General features: G+C 47.0%; 1 protein-coding gene across 3 annotated transcripts in view; it reads right to left on the bottom strand.

The window, feature by feature from the left end:
- Nucleotides 1–231: 231 nt before the first annotated feature.
- CSAD (cysteine sulfinic acid decarboxylase) overlaps nt 232–22,939 on the bottom strand; it is a 26,475-nt gene continuing 3,767 nt past the window's right edge. For 2 of the 3 annotated variants that reach the window (XM_032420638.1, XM_032420637.1), the window contains exons 2-15: nt 10,344–10,480; nt 9,955–10,081; nt 9,769–9,859; nt 9,252–9,358; nt 8,705–8,820; nt 8,133–8,212; nt 7,763–7,817; nt 3,178–3,294; nt 3,037–3,101; nt 2,661–2,742; nt 2,050–2,249; nt 1,787–1,838; nt 1,572–1,661; nt 232–464 (exon numbers count right to left, since the gene is read on the bottom strand). In XM_032420638.1, coding sequence (XP_032276529.1) covers nt 291–464; nt 1,572–1,661; nt 1,787–1,838; nt 2,050–2,249; nt 2,661–2,742; nt 3,037–3,101; nt 3,178–3,294; nt 7,763–7,817; nt 8,133–8,212; nt 8,705–8,820; nt 9,252–9,358; nt 9,769–9,859; nt 9,955–10,081; nt 10,344–10,469 — 1,482 coding nt within the window. In that variant the 5' untranslated portion in view covers nt 10,470–10,480 and the 3' untranslated portion in view covers nt 232–290. The remainder of the gene's footprint in view (nt 465–1,571; nt 1,662–1,786; nt 1,839–2,049; nt 2,250–2,660; nt 2,743–3,036; nt 3,102–3,177; nt 3,295–7,762; nt 7,818–8,132; nt 8,213–8,704; nt 8,821–9,251; nt 9,359–9,768; nt 9,860–9,954; nt 10,082–10,343; nt 10,481–22,939) is intronic. The other variant, XM_032420636.1, reaches the window with a different exon arrangement.

Below are 22,939 nucleotides of genomic sequence, written 5' to 3'. Positions count from 1 at the left end.
CAATATAGCATTATATTAAAATTATCTTTTCTCATATCAATAAAAATCTTGTTTTTAAACATAATTCTAATGGCAGGGTACCATTCCATCATCTGGATGTACTGTAGTTTATTTAAACATTCTCCTAGTAGCAAATATTTAATTAGACAGTTGGTGGATCAAGGCACAGAAAGGTTGTTAAGGTCAGTCTGTTCTTGAAAACACAGGAAGGGAATGCACAGAGACGGGGGTGGGGGGGTGGGGGGGTGGGGTGGTGTCAGGGCCAGCAGCAAGGAGGAGGAGGAGGAGGCTCAGAGGTCCCGGCCTAGCCTTTCCAGCTCGTTGAGAAGGAAGTCCATATCAGCCCGGGTCAGCGCAGGGTTGGCCACAACCATGCGGAAAAAGTTGCCCCGGGTCCCATGGGGCTGGTAGCCGATCATCATGGAGCCCTCCTTCACCATGCGCTCCTTGAGTACTGGGGCCACCTGTGGAAGGGTTGGAGAGAACTTCCAGCTGCAGCCTCAGTGCACGCTCCCCTAGGCGCACTTCCCTCTCGCTCAGGTACCTTTCTGAGGGAGCACTCATCGCTCAGCTCCTGACCCTGGCCCCAGGTCACCTTTCCCACTACATCCTGCCTGCTTGGCCTTTTCCAGCTTCTTCTTTTTTTTTTTTTTTTTAAGATTTTATTTATTTATTTGACAGAGACAGAGATAGCGAGAGCAGGAACACAAGCAGGGGGAGTGGGAGAGGGAGAAGCAGGCTTCCCGCTGAGCAGGGAGCCCGATGTGGGACTCGATCCCAGGACCCTGGGATCATGACCTGAGCTGAAGGCAGATGCTTAACGACTGAGCCACTCAGGCGCCCCCTTCTCCAGCTTCTGCATTATTTCCTATCTTACCTATCTCCAAGTTGTCACACGGGCCATTTTCTGCCAAATCCTGACTGTTCCCTGACTCCCAGCACTGCTCTACTCTAACATCTAGCCTTTGTCATCCTTAACACCTTCTTCTCCCCTCTCTGAATTCCTGGAATATCTATGATCTGTACCCTGTAATCTAACATGTAATTTACAAGATTGCCTTGAACATATTGGTTTCAGATAGGTAACTCTAGTTTTCTAAACAACCCCTTAAGGGCAAGAACATTCTTGTCCTTTCAGATCATCTGCAGCACCTAGCACCAATCTATCCTTAGGGACATGACGTATCTCCTTTCCTCTAGAAGGCATGTCTGGACCGGCCTTATACAGTCATTCCGCCCCCAGCATCAGGGAATAAGGCTTCATACGGCTGTCCTGGGCCCGAGCTCCCAGCAGAACTCCCATGGACTATGTACTACACACTGGTGACTTCTCCTGTAACATCCCTCTCTGTCTTCTTGTCATTTTCCAGAAACATACCTTATTTCCTATCCCCACCCCCACAGAAATGAGGACCAGTTGGGGTTGTCTTCCAGTTCACACCCCCACCTCAGGAGCAAGACTAGCAAAGGGACCTGCCATGCCACTGACAGCCAGCAGGGGGCAGAAACACACCAGAAGCATCACAGTTCCCTAAACTGGGCTATAACCAGAGACCAGAGAGAGAGCCTACCTTAGCCAGCCTTTCACTGTAATCCGGGCTGTCCTGCTTCCCCCGCAGGCTGGGGGGCACAAACCAGAAACACACATTGACAAACTCCGGCTGGGAGGAATGAGGGAGGAGAAGGGGTGAGCTGTGGAAGGGGGATGATCCCCCCCTACTGCCCCTCTTCCCCCGTCAGGGCTTTGCTGTGTGGGATAGCCTGGGGTGGGGAGGAGGATGCATACCTCCATAACCAACTCAAATCCTTCTCGCTTCTTCAATTCCTCCACCAGGTACCTGCGAACACAGAGAGAGAGAGAGAAAGAAATCACACATGGAGGAGAAAAAGCAGAGACACAGAAGCAGAAGAGACGCAGAGAATGAACACAGAGACCCCGAGAACAAGAAAATGGGAGGAGCAGAGCAGTGGGTGGGGGCAGGACGGACCAGACGGAACCCCAGGGGAGAGGACCCAGGGGAGAGGACGTAGGAGCGCCCCCACTCCTACCAGGCAAGGGCAAAGGCCTGGTCGATGCGCCGCTCCAGCCCTTGCCCGCCCTGTGCCTTCCACATGAGCCACAGCTTCAGACAGTCCACGCGGCGGCCACACTGCACCACCTTATCTCCAGTGTCCAGAGCCACGTCATAGAACTTGTCTTGCTGGAAGAGGTAGCTGGCCTGGGACCCGTGGCAGCGCCTAAGCAGGTTCTGTTGGTTGGGGTGGGGGGGAGTGTGGGGAAGACTGTCAGACCCCCCCCCCCCACCGAGGCCTCCTCCAGAGGGGCACACGGGGATTTCTCAGCTCAGACCACCCATTCTTTCCCTGCCACTAGGCCCCTTTCTCTGGGTTTTCTCCCAATACCCAGAATTCTTCCCAGATTCAGCCTAGGATCCCTTCAATTACAACTGCAAGCTGGAAACCTCTTCCTTTGCTTGAAGACAGGCCACAGTGGGGGAGGGGGGGGCAGTACAGGGGATGAGGCTGGTCACGGATACTGGGCTTCAGACGGGATGGTGAGGAGGACATAATAAGGCCAGGCCCCTCTCGAAGGTGGGCCAGAGAAAAAGACAGAGATCCAGGGTGGGAGGTGGAGTGAGGAGAGGGCAGGGCCGACCCACCGAGGTATCCCGGAGAAGAAGAGCGGAGCACTGCAGGCCTGCTGTCAGAAGCTTGTGAGGATTCCAGGCCACCGAGTCAGCCCTGCAGGGGGAGGGGTGGGGGGGCAGAGCAAAGCTGGATCGGCTGGCTGCTCCTCAACCAGAGCCCCCCTCCTTTACCATATCTTCAGTGAAGGGGCTTGAGTCTCACCCCGGCCCAGGAGTCAGGAAGAATTCCCGCGTCTGATGTCTGACTGCCCAGCCCGTCCACCATCTCTCCAGCGCCCCTCCCGCCAACCTCCTTCCCTCCTTCCCATCGGAAGAGCCCTAGTCCAGGACTATTCTCTGGGTCAAGGAATTGAAGGGTGGGATTCAGGAAGTAGGTGGCCGTATGCACCTCTGGATCCCATCCAGGAGATGTCTATGTGTCTGTGACAACAGGACGCTCCCACCCCAGGCGGCCTGTGGAGCAAAAGGAATAACGTGGGCCTTGGCCTTGGCTCAGCCCACCCCACCCTCAGGCCCAAGGCTCACTCACATCCACATGCAGCCACAGCCCGTGACGCTGGCACACGTCAGCAATCGCGTCCAGGGGGTCAAAGGCCCCCAGCACGGTTGTGCCAGACGTCGCACTGACCAGGAACGGCACGGCACCCTGTGGCAACAACGCAGGAGGAGACAGAGACTGTGAAGGGATCTAAAAAGCCACCCAGGTTCTAGGGCCGAGCCGTCTCTAACTCTTACCGCAGGCCTGGCCTGGGCCCTTTCAACCTTACAACATGCTACCGTCCCCCTTAGTTCGCAGGTGAGGACACTCAGATTCAGAGGTGTTAAGAAATTCACCCCCAAGCTGAAGCTCCGGAGATGGAATTCAATCCTAGGTCTGTCTGCTGGTCTATTTCCAAAGCTCACACACTTCCAAAAACTTTTAGTGTCTTGAAGATCAAAATGCTATTTAAAAAATTCTAATGGTACAAAAGTTCATGAAGAACTTGAATTTTTATTTTTAAAAACGACCACAAGGAAAAGCCCAGGCCCATATGGCTTTGCTGATGAATTCTATAATACATTTAAAAAAGAACTGATACCAGTTCTTCGCAAATATTCTAAAAAACAGAAGAGGAACACTTCTGAATTCATCCTATGAGGCAAGTATTACCCTGATACCAAAACTAGATGAAACATCACAAGAAAACCTCAGACAATATCTCTTTGAACATAGATATAAAAATCTACAAAACACTAGCAAACCAAAATCAGCAACATATAAAAAAATTATATGTTATGACAAAATAATTTGTCCCAAGAGCACAAGCTCAGTTTAGCATCCAAAAATCAATTAATATAATACACTCTTTTTTTTTTTTTAAAGATTTTTTTTATTTATTTGACAGAAAGAGAGACAGTGAGAGAGGGAACACAAGCAGGGGGAGTGGGAGAGGGAGAAGCAGGCTTCCTGCCGAGCAGGGAGCCCGATGCAGGGCTCAATCCCAAGACCCCAGGATCATGACCTGAGCCGAAGGCAGATGCTTAACGACTGAGCCACCCAGGTGCCCCAATGTAATACACTCTTATCAACAGAATAAAGGGGAAAAAAACACATCTCAATAGACACAGAAAAACATTTGACAAAATCCAACACTCCTTCTTGATGAAAATACTCAACAAACTAAGAGTTGAAGGGAACATTCTCAACCTAATAAAGGGCAACTACAAAAAACCCACAGCTAATATCGTACTCAAAGCTGAAAGACTGAAAGCCTTCCCCCTAAGATCAGGAACATGACAAGGATGCCCACTCTCCCCACTTCTATTCAACATTATACTAAAGTTCTAGCAGGGCAATTAGGTAAGAAAATAAAATAAGGGGCATCCAGATTGGAAAGGAAAAAAGCAGAAGCCCCACATTGGGTGTAGAGATTACTTAAAAATCATAAACAAACAGGGGCGCCTGGGTGGCTCAGTCGTTAAGCGTCTGCCTTCGGCTCAGGTCATGATCCCAGGGTCCTGGGATCAATCCCCACATCGGGCTCCCTGCTTGGCCTGGAGCCTGCTTCTCCCTCTCCCACTCCCCCTGCTTCTGTTTCCTCTCTCGCTGAGTCTCTCTCTGTCAAATAAATAAATAAAATCTTTTAAAAAAATAAAAATTAAAACAATCATAAACAAACAAATAAATAAATACAGAGGACCTGAATGGACATTTTTTCAAAGAAGACATACAGATGACCAACAGACACATGAAAAGATGCTCAACATGACTCATCATCAGGGAAATGCAAATCAAAACCACAATGAGATATTACCTCACACCTGTCAGAATGGCTAGAATTGAAAAGACAAGAAACAAGTGTCGGCAACAATGTGGAGAAAAGGGAGCCCCTGTGCCGTTGGTAGGAATGTAAACTGGTGCAGACACTGCTCCTCAAAAACTTAAAAATAGAATTACCATATGATCCATAATTCCACTACTATTTACCCAAAGAAAATGAAAACACTAATTTGAAAAGATATATGCACCCCTATGTTTATTGCAGCATTATTTACAATAGCCAAGATATGAAAGCAACCTAAGTGCCCGTCAATAGATGAATAAAGAAGATGTAGTATACATATGTGTGTGTGTGTGTGTGTGTGTGCGTGCACGCACACACACACACCATGGAATATTACTCAGCCATAAAAAGAATGAGATCTTGCCATTTGCAACAACATGGATGCACCTAGAGAGTATAATACTAAGTGAAATAAGTCAGACAGAGAAAGACAAATACCATATCATTCCACTTATATGTGGAATCTAAAAAACAAAACAAATGCACAGAGAAGGAAAGAAACAGACTCAAACACAAAAAACAAACTGGTGGTTGCAGAAGGGAGGTTGGGGGAGATGGGTGAAATAGAGTGGATTAGGAGGTACAAACTTTCAGTTATAAAATAAACAAGTCATGGGGATGAAAACACAGCATAGGGAGTCTAGTCAATAATACTGTAATAATGCATGGTGACAGATAATGAGTACACTTATCGTGGTGAGCACCGAGTACTGTATAAACAGAACTGTTGAATCAATAGGTGGTACACCTGAAACTAACTTCACACTTTATATTAATCATACTTCAATTGAAGCAAACAAACAGACTAGGAAAAAAGGAAATAACAAGTGTTGGTGAGAATGTGGAGAAACTGGAACCCTCATCTGCTGCTGGTAGGACTGGAAACTGGTACAGCCACTTTGAAAAAACAGTCTGGCAGCTCCTCAAAAGTTAAATACAGAATTACCAGATGAGTCAGCAATTCTGTCCCCAGGTATATAACCAAGAGAAATGAAAAATATACGTTCACACACACTTGTACACAAATGGTCAGAGCGGCGTTACTCAGAATTGCTAGAAAGTGGAAACCCAAATGTCCATCAACTGATGAACAGATAAATGAAATGTGGTAGATCCAATACAATGGAATACTATCCAGCAATGAAAGGAATGAAGTGCTGAGAGACTCTACAAGGATGAACCTCGAAGACAGTATGCTAAGTAAAAGAAGTTCATCACAAAAGACCATGCATAGTGTAAGTCCATTTATATGAAAAATCTACAATAGGCAGATCCATCGAGACACAAACTCACTGAGTGTTGCCTAGTAGGAGGTTTGGGGAAAATTGGGGATTGATGGCTAAAGGGTGTGTGGTTTCTTTTTTGGGGTGATGAAAATGTTCTTTTTTTTTTTTTTAAAGATTTTATTTATTTATTTGACAGAGAGAGACACAGTGAGAGAGGGAACACAAGCAGGGGGAGTGGGAGAGGGAGAAGCAGGCTTCCTGCAGAGCAGGGAGCCCGATGTGGGGCTCGATCCCAGGACCCTGGGATCATGACCTGAGCCGAAGGCAGACGCTGAACGACTGAGCCACCCAGGCACCCCAAAATGTTCTAATATTTATTGTAGTGATGGTTACACAACTCTGTTAAAAACAACTGAATTGGACACTATAACTGGGTGAATTGTAGGGCATGTGAACGATATCTCAATACAGCGATTACCAAAAAAAAAAAGTATTTATTTGTACAATAAAAGTGGTACTCCACTAATCTAGTTGCTGCTCACATTGCTACTCAGACGTAACATCAATATATCAATAAGTATATATTATTCTAAATAACCATAGGTTCTGGGGCACCTGGGTGGCTCAGTCAGTTAAGTATCTGCCTTCGGCTCAGGTCATGATCCCAGGGTCCTGGGATCGAGCCCGCATAGGGCTCCCTGCTCAGTGGGGAGCCTGCTTCTCCCTCTCCCTCTGCCCCTCCCAACCCCTGTGCACGCTCTCTCTCTCTCTCTCTCTCAAATAAATAAAATCTTTTTAAAAAATTTTAAAAAGTAAAAATAAATAACCATAGGTTCAAAGTGTTTATTCTGTACTGTAACATGCTATATATACTTTATATAGGTCTACTTAAATATATAATGCAGATATTTTCATGTTGGTATACATATACCCACCTTATTCTTTTAAATGGCTATGCAGTACTCCAATAATAACAATAAAAACAATAATGGGCAGTAGTATTTATATAGTCCTTCACTGTTCCAAGTGCATTTATACTAACTCATGTAATGTTTGCAACAACCCTATGTGATAAGTTCTATATTATGCTCAGTGACTCAGGCTTGCTCCTGACTCTTGGGGTCTGGTCCTGCCCATGGGTCTCGGCAAAGTCCCCAAGAGCAGCATAGAGTGTCATTCCTCAGGCTTCCCACTGATTACTTCAGCCCACAGGGGAGACGGGCACAGAGGTCAAGAAGAGGGATTGAGGGCGCCTGGGTGGCTCAGTTGTTAAGCGTCTGCCTTCGGCTTGGGTCATGATCCCAGGGTCCTGGGATCGAGCCCCACATCGGGCTCCCTGCTCTGCGGGAAGCCTGCTTCTCCCTCTCCCACTCCCCCTACTTGTGTTTCCTGCTCTCGCTGTGTCTCTCTCTGTCAAATAAATAAATAAAATTAAAAAAAAAAAAAAAGAAGAAGAAGAAGAAGAGGGATTGAGCAGCACCTTGAGTGGGGAGAGCCCAGGGAAGCCTCCAAGAAAAGACCAAGGGGTTCTGCTCCACTGTCTCAGCGCCCCTCACTCACTCACCTCAGCCTCGGCCAGACTGATCTGCCTCTCCAGATCCTCAGGAACCATTTTCCCTCTGGAAAAGAAAACTGATTGGGTAAAGAAGTAATTGGTTTTCTCAGCTAGGAGGCAGAACTGTTGAGAGCAGGGTAATGTGGGGTTAGCTACGCAGAGGCCATAATGTTGATTTTTTCCTAAGAGGGGTAAGCGGACCTCAGGGGACAGGGCGAGAGACTCCAGCAGGCATTGATAGACAGAAGGGGCAACTGTGTAGGAACAGAGAGGGGACAAAAGCCCACTTGGGGCATGGGCCTGAGGCCAGAGCTTCTAGCAGCAGGAGGGCACGCTGTGCCAGGCTGGGTCTGAGCCATGTGAACAGAAGGACCTTTACCTCTCATCTGTCTTGACTACTCGGACACTGTTGGTGCCAAGTCCCAGAAAAGCAGCTCCCTTCTTGATGGAGTAATGACACTATGGAGAAAGGCAGAGGGCAGATTAGGCTAGAGGCAAGAGGGCAGGAAGGATAGGGAGGAGAGAGACACTGGTAAATGTGTGAGCTGCAACAGATAAGACTCTGAAGACCAAGGCTTCTCGAATGTTCGAATGTTCGTGTGCCTCCAAATCACTAGGATGTCTGGTTCAAATGCATATTCATATTCAGCGTGTCTGGGGTGGGGCCTGCCAGTCTGCGTTTCTGACAAGCTCCCAGGTGATACTGCTGCTACTGGTCCACAGACCACACTCTGAGTAGAAAGGGTGTGGACTATGTCTGCGGCACTCATTGTCCCTTTGCTACCTCCACTCAGAAGGCAAGGTGAACGGGAGTGTTTACTCGGCCCCTTGACTGGAAGGAAGCACTTCTGCCTGGAGGCAGGCTGGCCCTAGAGATGGGTCTGGGCAGGCAGACTCAGCTGGCTGGACATTAGCATCAGGAGCCCAGGGTAGGTCTATGCCTCTTCCCACCTCCTTTGATGTGAAGAGTGCCAGGGGCGGCAGCGCCCGGAGGCCCCTCTGCTTGCAATCCGGGTAGCGCTGATAGCGGGCCAGGTTCACGGCATACATGTTGGAGATGGAGCCACCTGTCGCAGGGAAGGTGGTAAGAGGGAGGAGCCGTGGGTCAAAATTGGAGCTTGCTCCCCCTGACCTCTCCACCCAGGAGAGCTGATCAAAGAAGCATGAGTGACAGGCTCCCAGGGATCTCCGAAGGGCCTGCTGATAACCACAAACAGCCCCGGGATTCGCAGATCCCCCAGACTACTCCCCTCCATATCCTGGGCTGACCCAGGACAGGGCCTCCCCTCCCCAGAGCAGGCACTGGAGTGCTGATCCCATGGACTGTTTGGCAAACATGAGGATACAGGGGACTGGGCAGCTTCTCTCAGGTTTGGCCCCAGCCCAGCTGGAGAGGAAACAAAGAGGAATCCCTCCCTGCCAGCATAGAGCAAGAAAATCGTGGGGGAGGAGGAACCCTCAAAAAGACCAAAGAGAGCCCCCCCTCCTTCTCACATACCAGGGCAGAAGACCCCATCCCCAGAGCTCCAGCCCACCAGGGCCCGGAGTTTCTTCAACACCTCTTCTTCCATGAGCACAAACACGGGGGCGATTTCATAAGTGTACCTGCCAGGAGAGGGGGGGATGAGAAGGGAAAAGAGGAAGGAAGGCTAGCCAGGTCCGACTCTCAGAGGAGTAGGGAAAGGAGGTGCGGACAATGAGGAAGGAAAGGTCCAAAGGGAGGAATGACCTGGTGACCAAGAGCCAGGGAAGCAAGAATGAGGAAGAACTGGGGGTCAGGAGGCATGAGAAAGCTGGGAGAAAGGGAGCCCAAAGGGTACAAAGAGAAAGACTGCCGGCAGAGATGCCAGGAAACGGGGGGGGGGGGGGGGGGGGGGGGGGGAGACGGGGACCCCCGCGCCGGGGGGGGGGGGGGGGGGGGGGTGCAAAACCATTCTCCTCCCTACCCCTGGGGTATGTCTCCAGCAAATCCAAGCCTTTGTGAGGTGGGGGTAAGGGGCCTCGGGTTGACTCACTGGCTGGTGTTGAGGCTCTCAGTGACAATGCGCCCTGCCAGAGCATGGGGATCCAACCCTGAGAAGAGCTGGTTGAAGAAGTGCGGGTGACCTGGAGAAGGCGGGGGAGCAGGGAGCTCAGAGTGCAGCTGCGGACGGACAAACGGACAACTCCAGACACTCCTCCCGCCACAGCCCAGGACCCACAGGTCTTCACACTATAGCGGATCACCTCCCGGCACCGTGCCAGGATCTGCTCCGACGCCTCGCCCTGGCTGCGCAGCTCCAGGTCCAGCAGCTGCTTCAGCTCCTCAGGCTCCTTCCACTCGCAGACCTGGCGGGAGAAGCGGGAGGTTCTGGGGGCCCATGGACACCCCCCATTAACTGGCTGCCCAAACCACCTCTCAGCTTGCACATAAAATGAGTTAGGAATATTTCCAAAGCAACTCATGAACAAGGGTAAATATACACAGTATGACCCAGCATATAATCCCTGATGCATTCAGCGAGACTGATGAATTCTGGGCCGAAGGCTTGTGGGAGGAGGAAAGTTCTGAGCCAGGAATGATGGGCAGGAGGAGAGGGAAAGGACCCACCTTCTCGGAGGCACTGGTCCCTTTCCGAATGACCTCATCCACAACAATCCCAAACACATCCCGGAGCAAGGCTTCTGCAGCCATGGGGTCCCCATCAAGGGAGAAGAGTGGTTTAGAGTCAGCCATCAGGATAAAATCTGTGAGCAAAGCAGGAGTTACTCCCTACTCAGCCCAGCGTATCCCACCTGGACCTAACCAGCAAGAACCGCAACCGCAGAGCAGGCCTCCGGCCCCTGTCCTGCAGCTGAGTCCCAGACTTCACTGTACAGACAAGGGCAAGCAAGCGCCCAGGGAGAACGTCAGCAGCAACAGGTGGGGAAGAAAAAGGCAGTGAGTGCTGAGCAGGTGGAAACTTGCGGTCACTGCCTGCCTCAGGCAAAGACGACAGGCTTACCTTTCCACTCAGGTCTCTGTTCAGGTGCGCTGGAGGCAGGGCACGCGACTAGCTTTTGAGAGTGTTAGGACCAGGACAGCGGAGGGAGTGAGGTATAGGCAGCACTCACGTGACCATGAGATCACTCTCATGACCCTTGCCCTGAAGAGAACTTAGAGATTTGGGATAGGGACAACCGGTTGAGATAAGTCCCTGAATAATCATTAGCTGACACGAAGAAGGGGGAAATGCAATGAAAGGCAAAAGCATTAACACCAGGGTTGAGAGAGCAGCCAGGAAGAATCACTGTGAAGTGGAGGGCTGGAGAGGGGACTTAGTGGAGAATGTTTGGCAGGAAGCTGCTGCCCCTGACCCTGGAGACAGAAGGGGAGGGAGCCTGAGATAGGTGGAGGTGAAATGCTTTATCTCTTTGCACCCCCACCCCCAAAGAACCAGCCTGATTTCTAAAGCCCTCTCCTAGAGCAGGAAGGAAAGGGGGTATGTTGAGGAAGGATTTTGTTAAACAAGTGTAATCCTGGGCCTTGCAGCCTGAGAGTGCTCAATACACAGAAAGCGGTTGTCTGAAGTGAGCACCAACTGTGTTCATGACCGGGTGCTTGGGACTGAGAAAGTCTCCCTGTCTGCTGGGAGGGCACAGATGCACGGGCAGCAGTCCCAGCCTGGGCTAGGCTGGATGCTGACCCCACGCGCTACTGAGGAAGAGAGAGGGATGGAGGATGGCAGCTGAAGGCTGGGGAAGATCTGCAGCGGGGCTGGAGCTGAATCTTGAAAGAAGGCAGGAGAAATGAGATTAGCAAAAGGGAGAAAGAGAACATTTGGGGGTAGGGTGATGCCATGAGCTGACATGGGGAAGAAGTATGGCTTGAGGGAAGGTCAATGAAGGGCGCCTGGCTGGCTGGAGGGAGGTCTGCAAGGATGATACTGGAGCAAAGGCGGGGTGGGCAGAGTTGTATCAGATTATGGGGAGCCCTGAGCCCCAGCCAGGCCCAGAGATCTAGATTTTATCCTGCAGAAAACCGGAACTCATTGGGGCGCCTGGGTGGCTCCGTCAGTTAAGTGTCTGCCTTCAGCTCAGGTCATGATCTCGGGGTCCTGGGATTGAACCCCATGTGGGGCTTCCTGCTCAGCAGGGAGTCTGCTTCTACCCCTCCCCCTCCCACTCAAGCTCAAGCTCTCTCTCTCTCTCTCAAATAAATAAAATCTAAAAAAAAAAAAGAAAGTAGGAACTCACTGAAAGACGAAAGACTTGGTGGCAAGGAACAATGTGATGAAACTGATGCTCAGACCAGTATACAGCACAGGATGTAGAATTCACAGGGTGTTGCTGTAAACCAGGCAAGAAGCGATGCACATCTGAGTAAGGGTGGTGTGGGTAGGAAAGGACAGAGGAATGAGGAGGTCCGCCCAAAGCTCTGATGAGCTGTTAGAACAGAAAGCAGATTTGAGAGTCAGGGTACAGCTGGAGCCTTGTGACGGGCTCCATTCCCCATGGGAGAAAATGTTCGGAGAGACGGCCAGGAGGAGGGGAAAACACTAAGGCCTAGGAACCCCCCAAATGAGTGGGTGAGAAGGTCAAGGGAATATGAAGAAGAAACTTCCTCAAGGTGGGTTGCTCTGATTTAATCCACTGTCAGCAGTCACTGGACCCCACACTAGTTGAAAACACAGGTTCAAGGAACCCTAGCAGTCCAACCCTTAAACTTTTCCTCAGTAGATTGGGTTTGGGGGACAGAGCGGAGCTGACCCAAACCCTGAGAATGAAAGAGCCAATCCTTTCTCCGTGTCACTTTAGCTCCCCTGACAGGTGGCAGCAGGGGGGCGTTTGGGCGGAGAGGCTTGAGGGGGAGAAGCAAAGAAAGATAGGTACCAACGAAGCACTTACCACATGCCACACTCTGTACTTGATATGTATTATTATCATCTTTACAACTGTTCAGGTAAGTTTATTGCCCACATTTAAACTGAGATTCCAGAGATGCTACGTGTGTAACTGGTTCAGATCACACAGCCGGCACCTGGCCATGCTGGGTCTGAACCCAGGCTTGGTGGGCTCTGAAGGCCCTGCCCCTAACCATCATGCTCGATTGCCTCTCTCGAGGCTCTCTCAGGCCCTGAGTTTGCTGTGCTGCAAAGACCACTGGGCCAGGAGTGACGACACCTCAGGGCCTCCGTTTCTATAAAATAAGTTTTCAAGAGAGACCCTCCAAGGCATCTGCTGGCGTTCACAGGAACTCAGGCCAGGAGATATGACAAGCAGGCCAAGGGAGAATTTTCTGAGTAGGGGGTAGAAAACAGGTTGCAAGAGGTTTGTAAGGAGGGAACAACTGGTTAACAAAGGGAGTCTCCTAGCAGGAGGAATGCTTTTCCCCAAGCTCCGAAGAATGGGTCTCTAGGGGAGACTCCATCCTCCCCTCCCAGGACCTTCTTTATCCTTTCCACCTCAGTCACAGCTCAGAAATGAAATCTGGAGGGCTCTGAACACTCCCAGTTTCTTCCAGGGATAAACAGAGAAGTGAGACATCACCACCCTTGTTCCACATACAGAATCCTGCCCTGGGTACCTGAGAGAGGGAAGAGCCCCTGCCTGCAAAGAGTTTTTCTTTTCCTTTTTTTAAAATTTATTTATTTGAGAGAGAGAGAGCTCGCATGCGTGAGCGTGGGAATGGAGGGAGGGGCAGAGGGGGAAAGAGAGAATCTTCAAGCAGACTCCCCACTGAGCGCAGAGCCTGACTCAGGGCTTGACTCAGGGATCAATCCCACAACCCATGAGACCATGACCTGAGCCGAAACCAAGAGTTGATGCTCAACCAACTGAACCACCCCAAGAGTTTTTCTTTTCCTTTTATTTATTTAAATTTTTTTAAAAGATTTATTTGACACACAGAGAGAGAGAGCACAAGCAGAAGGAGCGGCAGGCAGAGGGAGAAGTAGGCTCCCTGTTGAGCAAGGAGACCGATGCAGGGCTCAATCCCAGGACCCTGGGATCATGACCTGAGCCGAAGGCAGACACTTAACCGACTGAGCCACCCAGGCACCCAGAGTTTTTTTTTTTTTTTTTTTTTTTAAAGAAGAATGATGTTAACCTGCAAAATAGAATGATAAAGCAAAGAAACCTGAATGGAGTTAGGAACAGGGCTTCAGCCCCAGGCTGAGAAGATGCTGGTAGGACCAAGTAGGGTTTGTTAAAAAATTCACGTTTCTTCAGACTTCATGGGATCTCTAGTCCATCAACTCCTCTAACCATCAACTCCCTCATATCTTTCTTTCCTTCGCTTATGCAACCTAGATTGTATGTTTTGTTGTTTCAACCACTCTTTGTGCAAAATCCTCAACTCCTCGGCCCTTTGGTCCTTCCACCAGACCCACCTGGGGAAACTCCAATCCAACTGGCCAATCCTTCTCTTACCAAATCCACCAGGACTGCTGGATTCTGCTAGTAAAAGCCACTCAACCATTCAAATTGATATTGCTATACATTCATGGTCTCTGTGCTCATTCCAATTAAACACAGCAGATTAAACACCTACATTTACCACTATTCCTTCCTGAAACCCAACTAAAATTACATCAGTGGAATTTTAAATTCAGAAGAATAGGGGCGCCTGGGTGGCTCAGTCATTAAGCATCTGCCTTCGGCTCGGGTCGTGATTCTCAGGGTCCTGGGATCGAGCCCCACATCGGGCTCCCTGCTCTGCTGGGAGCCTGCTTCTCCCTCTCCCGCTCCCTCTGCTTGTGTTCCCTCTCTCTCTGTCAAATAAATAAATAAAATCTTTTAAAAAAATAAAAATAAAAAATAAATTCAGAAGAATAAAGCAAATGAGGAGAGATGAGAGATGTCAATAATCACAGAAGATAGAAAGCAGATGAGAAGTGGTAACTGGTTTAGCACATGGCAGAAAGCCAAAACCAGTATGTCCTTGTAAGGCTATGCCAATGGGAAACAAGCTGGTTCTTGGGGCAGAAGCCCAGAAAGGCTCAGGAATTGGAAACATTAGCCATCTTGGAAGGCAGGAAGGATTTGTAGAAGTGTGTATAAGGAACAATTAGACCCTCACTCTCCTCCCCCTATCTATTCAGTCAGGCAACAACCCTCCTTTCCCCCTGCTTCCAAAGAAGCAAGAGATCTGTTTTCTAGAGCAACTGAAACAGGTAGGGTGGGACTTAGGGAGGCCAGGACTTAGAGACTTGAGGCACAGCAGGTGAGCATGAGGCAATGCCCCAAATACAGGAGGATTAGGAGGAAGTTACTATCAAATCAACTTCTTTCTCGTAACCAGCATTCAGAACCAGTGGCCAGGGGTAAGCCCTCCAGGGCCAGCAGACTAGAGGATTCCTCTCCAGAGAAATTGACCTCGATAGCCCTGGAGAAAAGACCTCCTGATGCTCTTATTTCAGTCCTCACCTGATCTCCTGGTCAGTGGTGCCCACAAGTCAATATGGCCTATCCATGCACTTCGGCCTTCCAATATGCCTTCATGCCTTCCTCTTCAATGTGAGCAACCAGCCAGCCAGAGATTACCAGACACTACAGGAAAGCCCCTAACCTGAACCACAGAGGTAAAAACAGGCAAACTGAAAAAAGGCATTTGGTGGAAGAAAAGAAATGCAGGGAGAAGAAAGCCTCAAAATTTCCAGAAGATATTGCATTCATTAAAAAATAGGTCGCCCTCAAAAAGGAATACTCAGAGAACAGCAAGACACTCTAGGATTTTAAAAATATGACAAGTGAAATGAAAAATTAGAAATAAAACGATGCCAAGAAAATCACACAGAAAGATAAAAATATAAAGAGATGGACAAAGAAAAGAACTTTAGATCAATCCAAAAGGCCCAATAGTCAAGTAATAGAAATTTCAGAAAAGGAAGGAAAAAAGGGGAAAGAAATCAAAGAAAGCTTTATAGAACAGAAGGAAAAATTAAAAGGATCCACTGAATGACCAATACGAAGATAGATTATAATATTGTCTTAGAACAGTGGAGGATCCAAAGACTTCCAGAGATAAAACAAAACAAATAAACCAAAACTGGGTCATAGACAAAAGACAGAGAATCAGACCAAATCGAACACCTCCAACACAGGAGAGAGGTGAAAGGAATCCAAAGGGCTGTAATGAAGGTAGTAACAATATTCAGAGGATAACAGCACTCAACTTTTTGTTATCTGCCTTCTGGACCGCCCCCTTCTCTTCCTCCCTTCCTTCTTTCAATTATTTGTTCAGTATCTAGTATTTGCCAAGCACTTTGGTGGCCACTAGAGATACAATGGAGAGCAAAAGACATAGACCCTGGGGTGCCTGGCTGGCTCAGTCAGCGAGTTCAAGTCCCATGTTGGGCACAGTGCTTACTTAATAAAATAAAAATTAAAAAAAAAAAAAAAAAAGAGGAAGAAAAGGCCATAGCCCTGTCCTCATGAAGCTCACAGTCTAAGCAAAGTCACCGGTGAGCCAACTCTCACACACAGAGGTGGTTTTGTTTGGTTTGCATAGTATGTTGTTGTTTTTAAGTAATCTCTATGCCCAACGTGGGACTCAAACTCATGATCAAGAGTCACGTGCTCTATCAACTGAGCCAGCCAGGCACCCCTGTTTTAAAACTTTAAAAATAATTGTCGGGGGGCGCCTGGGTGGCTCAGTCGTTGGGCGTCTGCCTTCGGCTCAGGTCATGATCCCAGGGTCCTGGGATCGAGCCCTGCATCGGGCTCCCTGCTCCGCGGGAAGCCTGCTTCTCCCTCTCCCACTCCCCCTGCTTGTGGTCCCTCTCTCGCTGTGTCTCTCTCTGTCAAATAAATAAATAAAATCTAGAAAAAAATAAATAAATAAATAAAAAATAAAAATAATTGTCAATACTGAAACTTCCAGCTTCTTGTGAAAAAAAAAAAACAAAACAGAAGGCCTAGCACCAGTAGGCCTAAATTACTAATTAGCAACAAGCACCTGTAGTTGCCCCTTTATTATTATTGTAGTTTTGCATTCGTTATGCTTTCTTTCCAATTTTTTTGTTCTTTTTTTTTAAAGATTTTATTTATTTGACAGATAGAGAGATAGCGAGAGTAGGAACACAAGCATGGGGAGTGGGAGAGGGAGAAGCAGGCTTCCCGCCGAGCAGGGAGCCCGATGCGGGGCTCGATCCCAGGACCCCAGGATCATGACCTGAGCTGAAGGCAGATGCTTAACGACTGAGCCACCCAGCCGCCCCATCCAATTTTTTTATTCTTGAGTAAGCAATACATTCAGGTAGCTCAAAAATCAAAATATATAAAAATATTAATGGTGAAAGTCTAATTCCCACCCCATTCCATGTGCCCCATTCCCACCTCCACCCCCACAGGTAACCATTTTTAATAGTTTCTTGGGTAACTTTTCAGAGTTTTTAATGCAAATACTAACAAATGTGGATATGTATTCTTATTTTCTCTTTTCACACAAATGATAGCATATAATCACTGATTTGAACCTTGCTTTCTTTCAGTTAATATATAGGTGATCCTTTATCAGTACATATAGAATTTCTATATTCTTTTTTTTAATCAAACAGCTTTATTGAGATGTAATTTACATACCATAAAACATAACCCTTTAAATTGTACATTTTCAGTGGTTTTTTGGATAGTAACAGAATTGCACAACAATCATCAGTAATTCTAGGACATTTTCATCACCCCCAAAAGAAACTCATTAGTGGTCACTCCTCATTCGCCATTTCCCATCCTTCCAGCCACTACTACCCTATTTTCTGCTCCTACAGATTTGCCTATTCTGGACATTTCATATCAACAGAAACATAGAATATATGATCTTCTTTTGAATATATGGCTTCTTTTACTGAACATAATGTTTTCAAGGTTCATCCATGTTGTAGCATATATCAGCACTTCATTCCCTTTTATAGCCAAATAATATTCCATAATATGGATACACTGCATTTTATTTAACCATTCACCAACCAATGGACATTTGGGTTCTGTCTATGTTTTGGCTACTGTGAACAGCGCTGCTATGAACATTAATGTACAAGTTTTTGTGTGGGCACATGTTTTCAAGTCTCCTGGGTACATACCTGATAGTGGAATCGCTGGGTCATACAGTAACTCTGTGTTTCAATTTTGAGGAACAGCCAAACTGTTTTCCAAAGTGCCAGTACCATTTTATATTCCCATCAGTAATGTATGAGCATTCTAATTTCTCCACATCCTTGCCAGACTTCTTATCTTTTTTATTACAGCCACCTGCATTTGTAATTTTGATAAGGATTGCCAATATCCAGAGATTGTACCAGCATATGAAAGTGCTTGCGTTCTTAGACTCAGTAGCAGAGTATGCTGTCAAACTTCTGAATCTTTTTAGTTTGAGGACTAAGAAATGGTATCTTAGTATGGTTTTATTTTGGTAGAACACCTGCATCAGTCAGTTTTGCTGTGGTAACTAATGGCTTCAAAATCCCACTGGCTTGCAACAACAGAAGTTTATCTCTCTTTCCTGGTTTACACTGGTGGTGTGGTTGGCTACAGCTCTGATTCATGTGCCTTTATTCCAAGACCCAGGCTGAAGGAACAGCCCCTATCTGAGACACAATATTCTCCTGGCAGGAGGAAAGGAGTAAAAGGCAGAGAAAACCATGCAACGACTCTTAAAACCTCTGCTTGTATCTGGCACAGGGCACATCTGCTCATACCCTGTTGACCATGGCAAACCCCAGGGCAGTGGGGTGAGGATGTATATTCCTCCCACAGGTGGGCGCTCAAAAAATTAATGGCAATGGGTGAAGATGTAAACTCTCATCACAAGGTCATTGGACGTAAGCCCTTAAAAGTTTGCATTCTGGGGGCGCCTGGGAGTCTCAGTTGGTTAAGCATCTGCCTTTGGCTCAGGTCATGATCCCAGGGTCCTGGGACCGAGCCCCGCATTGGGCTCCCTGCTTGGTGGGGAGTCTGCTTCTCCCTCTCCCTGCCGCTGCCCCTGCTCTTGTTCTCTCTCTCTCTGTCTCTCTCTGTCAAACAAATAAATGAAATCTTTAAAAAAAATTTTTTTGCATTCTGTTTCGCCTCAGTCCACCCCAGCCCACCTCACTCATTTGCATTACCTGCCTGGCCCCGTAGCTATCTGAGTTGGAACCACTGGCCTAACCACTGGTATAACCACTCTCCTTTTCCCTCAGGGATTTCCTCCTGATTATCCCCTCTCATTTCTTCAACTCTCCTTCCTACTACCTCTTTCTCACAGCATTTTAAATTGTTTAAACCTCTCACATGTTCCCACTCTAGCCACCTCCTCATCACCACCAACCTTCTTAAAACAGTCATCTCCACTCCATCTTTGCTTTCCCTCCTCTCACACTTTCCTCAGCCCACCAAGTCACCAAGAACTTCCAAATCCCATGGACACACATCACCTTTATCCTAGAAACATTTTATTTCCCTGGCTTCCATTGGATTACCACCAGCCCTTTCTTTTTTTTTTTTTTTAAAGATTTTATTTATTTATTTGACAGAGAGAGAGATAGCTAGAGCAGGAACACAAGCAGGGGGAGTGGGAGAGGGAGAAGCAGGCTTCCTGCCAAGCAGGGAGCCCGATGTGGGACCCGATCCCAGGACACTGGGATCATGACCTGAGCCGAAGGCAGACGCTTAACGACTGAGCCACCCAGGCACCCACCACCAGCCCTTTCTTAGTTCCCTTTGCATTTTCACCTTCCTCTGGCCCTCCCTGAAATGCTAGAGTCCCTCGGGGCCTTGTCCCAGTGCGTCTTTTATCTGTTGTATTCTGCACCACTCCCTGGGCAATTGATCTGTTCCTAGGGCTACCTGCCGGTAGTTCCTCCATTCCAAACCTCTCTCCTGAGTCCAGGTCCATGAAGCCACCTTCCTAATTTAGAAGACTCATGGGCACTTCATACTCAGTAGGTCCAAAATTAAACTCAATATCAGCCCTCTCAAATCTGCTCTTCTTCTTAGGTTCCCTGGTTTGATGAATGCCATCATCTTCTACTGGTTACTCAAACTTAGATTCTGACTGATTTCTTGCCTCCTCATCCTTGACTGATTTTTTTTTTCCTTTTCATTTAATCTTCAAATATTGTTACATCTTTCTCTCTCTCATTCAAAAACATCAGCACAACAGCAAAACCTGAATAAAGCTTCACCTTTTTCCCCTTAGGGCTCTGTTGTAAAATTCTTTTCCTTAAAAACACTTTAAGAGGCACCTGGGTGGCTCAGTCATTAAGCATCTGCCTTCGGCTCGGGTCATGATCCCAGGGTCCTGGGATCGAGTCCTGCATCGGGCTCCTTGCTCAGCGGGAAGCCTGCTTCTCCCTCTCCCACTCCCCCTGCTTGTGTTCCCTCTCTAGCTGTCTCTCTCTCTGTCAAATAAATAAATAAAATCTTAAAAAAAAAAAAAAAAAAAAAAACACTTTAAAGGGAAAAATGGTAACTTTATAGTGAAGAAACCTGGGGGACACCACCTTACCCAAGTGATCAAGGCAACATCACCAATAATGGGACAGACTGACATATGGCCCTCCTAATGTGAGGCATTGAGAAGCACTCAACATCACTCCTGTCACATTTCTGCCAAAAATGCATAACCCAAATTTAATTGTGAGGAAACAGATATATCTAAATTGAGGGTCATTCTACAAAACAACTAACCTGTTACTTTTCAAAAATGTAAATGTCATAAAACTCAAAGAAAGACTGAACAACTATTCCAGAAACAGAGACATCACAATCAAAAGGAATGTGTGAACTTAAATCAGCTCCTGGATGAGGAAAAAAAAAAAAAAAAACCTGCTATGAAGAACATTATTGGAACAACTGGTGGAAGCTGACTATGCACGGCATCATAAATATTAGTATTCTATCAGAGTTAAATTTCCTTAATTTGGTCATTGCATTGTGGTTATGTAAGAGAATGTTCTTATTCTGAGAAAACATATTGGAACATTCAGCAGAAAAGGAGTATGATATCTGCAACTTTCAGTTCAGAAAAAGACAACACTGTATGTATTTACAGGCATTTTTAGAAGAATAACAGCTTTATTGCGATATGATTCACATACCATAAAGTTCACCCTTTTAGATTGTACAATTCAGTGGGGTTTTTTTAGGATACTCACAAAGTTGTGCATCGTTCACACTATTTAATTCCAGAACATTTTCATCACCCCAAAGAGAAACCCCATACCTATTAGCAGTTGCTACCCATGCATTTTTTAAAGGACTGAAAAAGATGGGAAAAGCTTTCAAAGTATTATTTATGGTTATTCCTGGCTGTCGAAATTATAAACTATTTTCATTTTCTTATTTATATACCTATACTTTTATAATTTTATATGATAACTTCATATTACTCATATAATTAAAGGTTATTTTTAACCAACAAGAAAAACTAAGGAGGTTAAGGAGCAATAAGAACTCCAAAATATACAAATCACCAAGGCTCAACAATGGCCCTAGTACATCACGTGGTTTCCCAACTCTTCAATCCACTATCATCAAAAAGGTCTCACTGGTGACAAAGGTAGCCATATACTGCTCTTCCTATTATGCTGCCCAAATGGCTCTGAGAGAGAGGTACGGGTTCGGCTAGTTCAGCAAACACTGACTCGGTATCTATCCCTGGCACTGGCACTACCCGGGGGGGCGGGGGGGATGTCTGCCCTGTGCGCTCCAGCTGACAGGCCAGCAGGGACGTGGGCAGACGCACTTGCCACAAAGGAGTGGAATGTTCACAAGGAAAGGCAGGGCTGGTTAATTCTGCTCAGTTGGCTCAGGGCAGCCTTCAAAGAGAAAACATTCAGGACTTAAGCGATAGAGAGCTGGTACAGGAAAAGACTCATCAGTAATCATTACAATACTATTTGAATAACTGATAGGGTGGGCCTGAGGGAAGGGCTGTGCCAAGGAAGTTAGGGAAGGTCACACAGGAGGAGGCCTGCCTGGAGACAAAAAAGATCAGGGCAGTCGTTTTTTTTTTTTTTTTTTTTAAGATTTTATTTATTTGACAGAGACAGACACAGCGAGAGAGGGAACACAAGCAGGGGGAGTGGGAGAGGGAGAAGCAGGCTTCCCGCGGAGCAGGGAGCCCGATGCGGGACTCAATCCCAGAACCCTGGGATTATGACTTGAGCCGAAGGCAGACGCTTAAGGACTGAGCCACCCAGGCGCCCCAAGGCAGTTGCTTCTTTAAAGCACTTTTGGCCAGGCTTATTGCTAGAAAATGACAACACTGACCTCCGTACTATCTACATGGTCACAAATCCCACAGACTCAATACCCACATCCATTAAGGCACCAATTCTCCTTATGTGTACAGTGTTTTCTCCCCTTTCTGATTGTAAATTCCTGCGGGTTAAAATCTTATCTTTAAGGAAAGCACTAAATACAAAAGAGGTACTCAAAAAAATGTTAGTTTTCATCCTCCCCACTCTCCTCTCCCTTCCCCCAAGGTCTTGCACAAAGGCACTCAATGAACATCTGGGTGAATCGACCAACTATTTCCAGGTACTGAAAAATGATGCTGCATTCCACTTACATTTGATTTGCATAGACCAAAAATCTGTATTAATGATATCTTAGAAGACTTGCAAAGGGTTTTTTCTTTCTCAAAACCTTCTCATCTATGACCTCATTTGATCCTCACATTGTGCTGGAAATCAACCTGAAAGGTATTTATTTATTCACCCTGGTTTTCAAGATGAGGACTCTCAGTCCAGAGCTAATTTGTCCAAGATTACACAGGTGACATGAGAACAAGCCTAGATCTCTGATTTTCTGAATTCTAGGCTAGTACCTCTCCCACTACGCTATTGGTTACTTTTAAGTCTGGCATTTCTCACTACCTCTCACCATACACAAAAATAAACTGCAGCTAAGATAAAGACATAAGCAGAAAATATACAACTATAAGAATGTCAAAAGGAACTACAGGGGGGCACCTGGGTGCTCAGTCCTTAAGCGTCTGCCTTTGGCTCAGGTCATGATCCCAAGGTCCTGGGATCGAGCCCCATATCGGGTTCCCTGCTCAGCCGGGAGTCTGCTTCTCCCTCTCCCACTCCCCCTGTTTGTATTCCCTCTCTCCCTGTCTCTCTGTCAAATAAATAAATAAAATCTTAAAAAAAAAAAAAAAAGGAACTACAGGGAAGTATTTTTATAATCTTGAGGTAGCGTCACAAAAACCCAAAAGCCACAGGCAGACTTGACTACGTA

This window comes from Phoca vitulina, unplaced genomic scaffold (genome assembly GCF_004348235.1).
Source record: "Phoca vitulina isolate PV1807 unplaced genomic scaffold, GSC_HSeal_1.0 scaffold23, whole genome shotgun sequence".
In the NCBI taxonomy this organism is placed as follows: Eukaryota; Metazoa; Chordata; class Mammalia; order Carnivora; family Phocidae; genus Phoca; species Phoca vitulina.
Note: the sequence above shows the minus strand (reverse complement) of the source record. Positions and strands in the feature narration are given on the sequence as shown.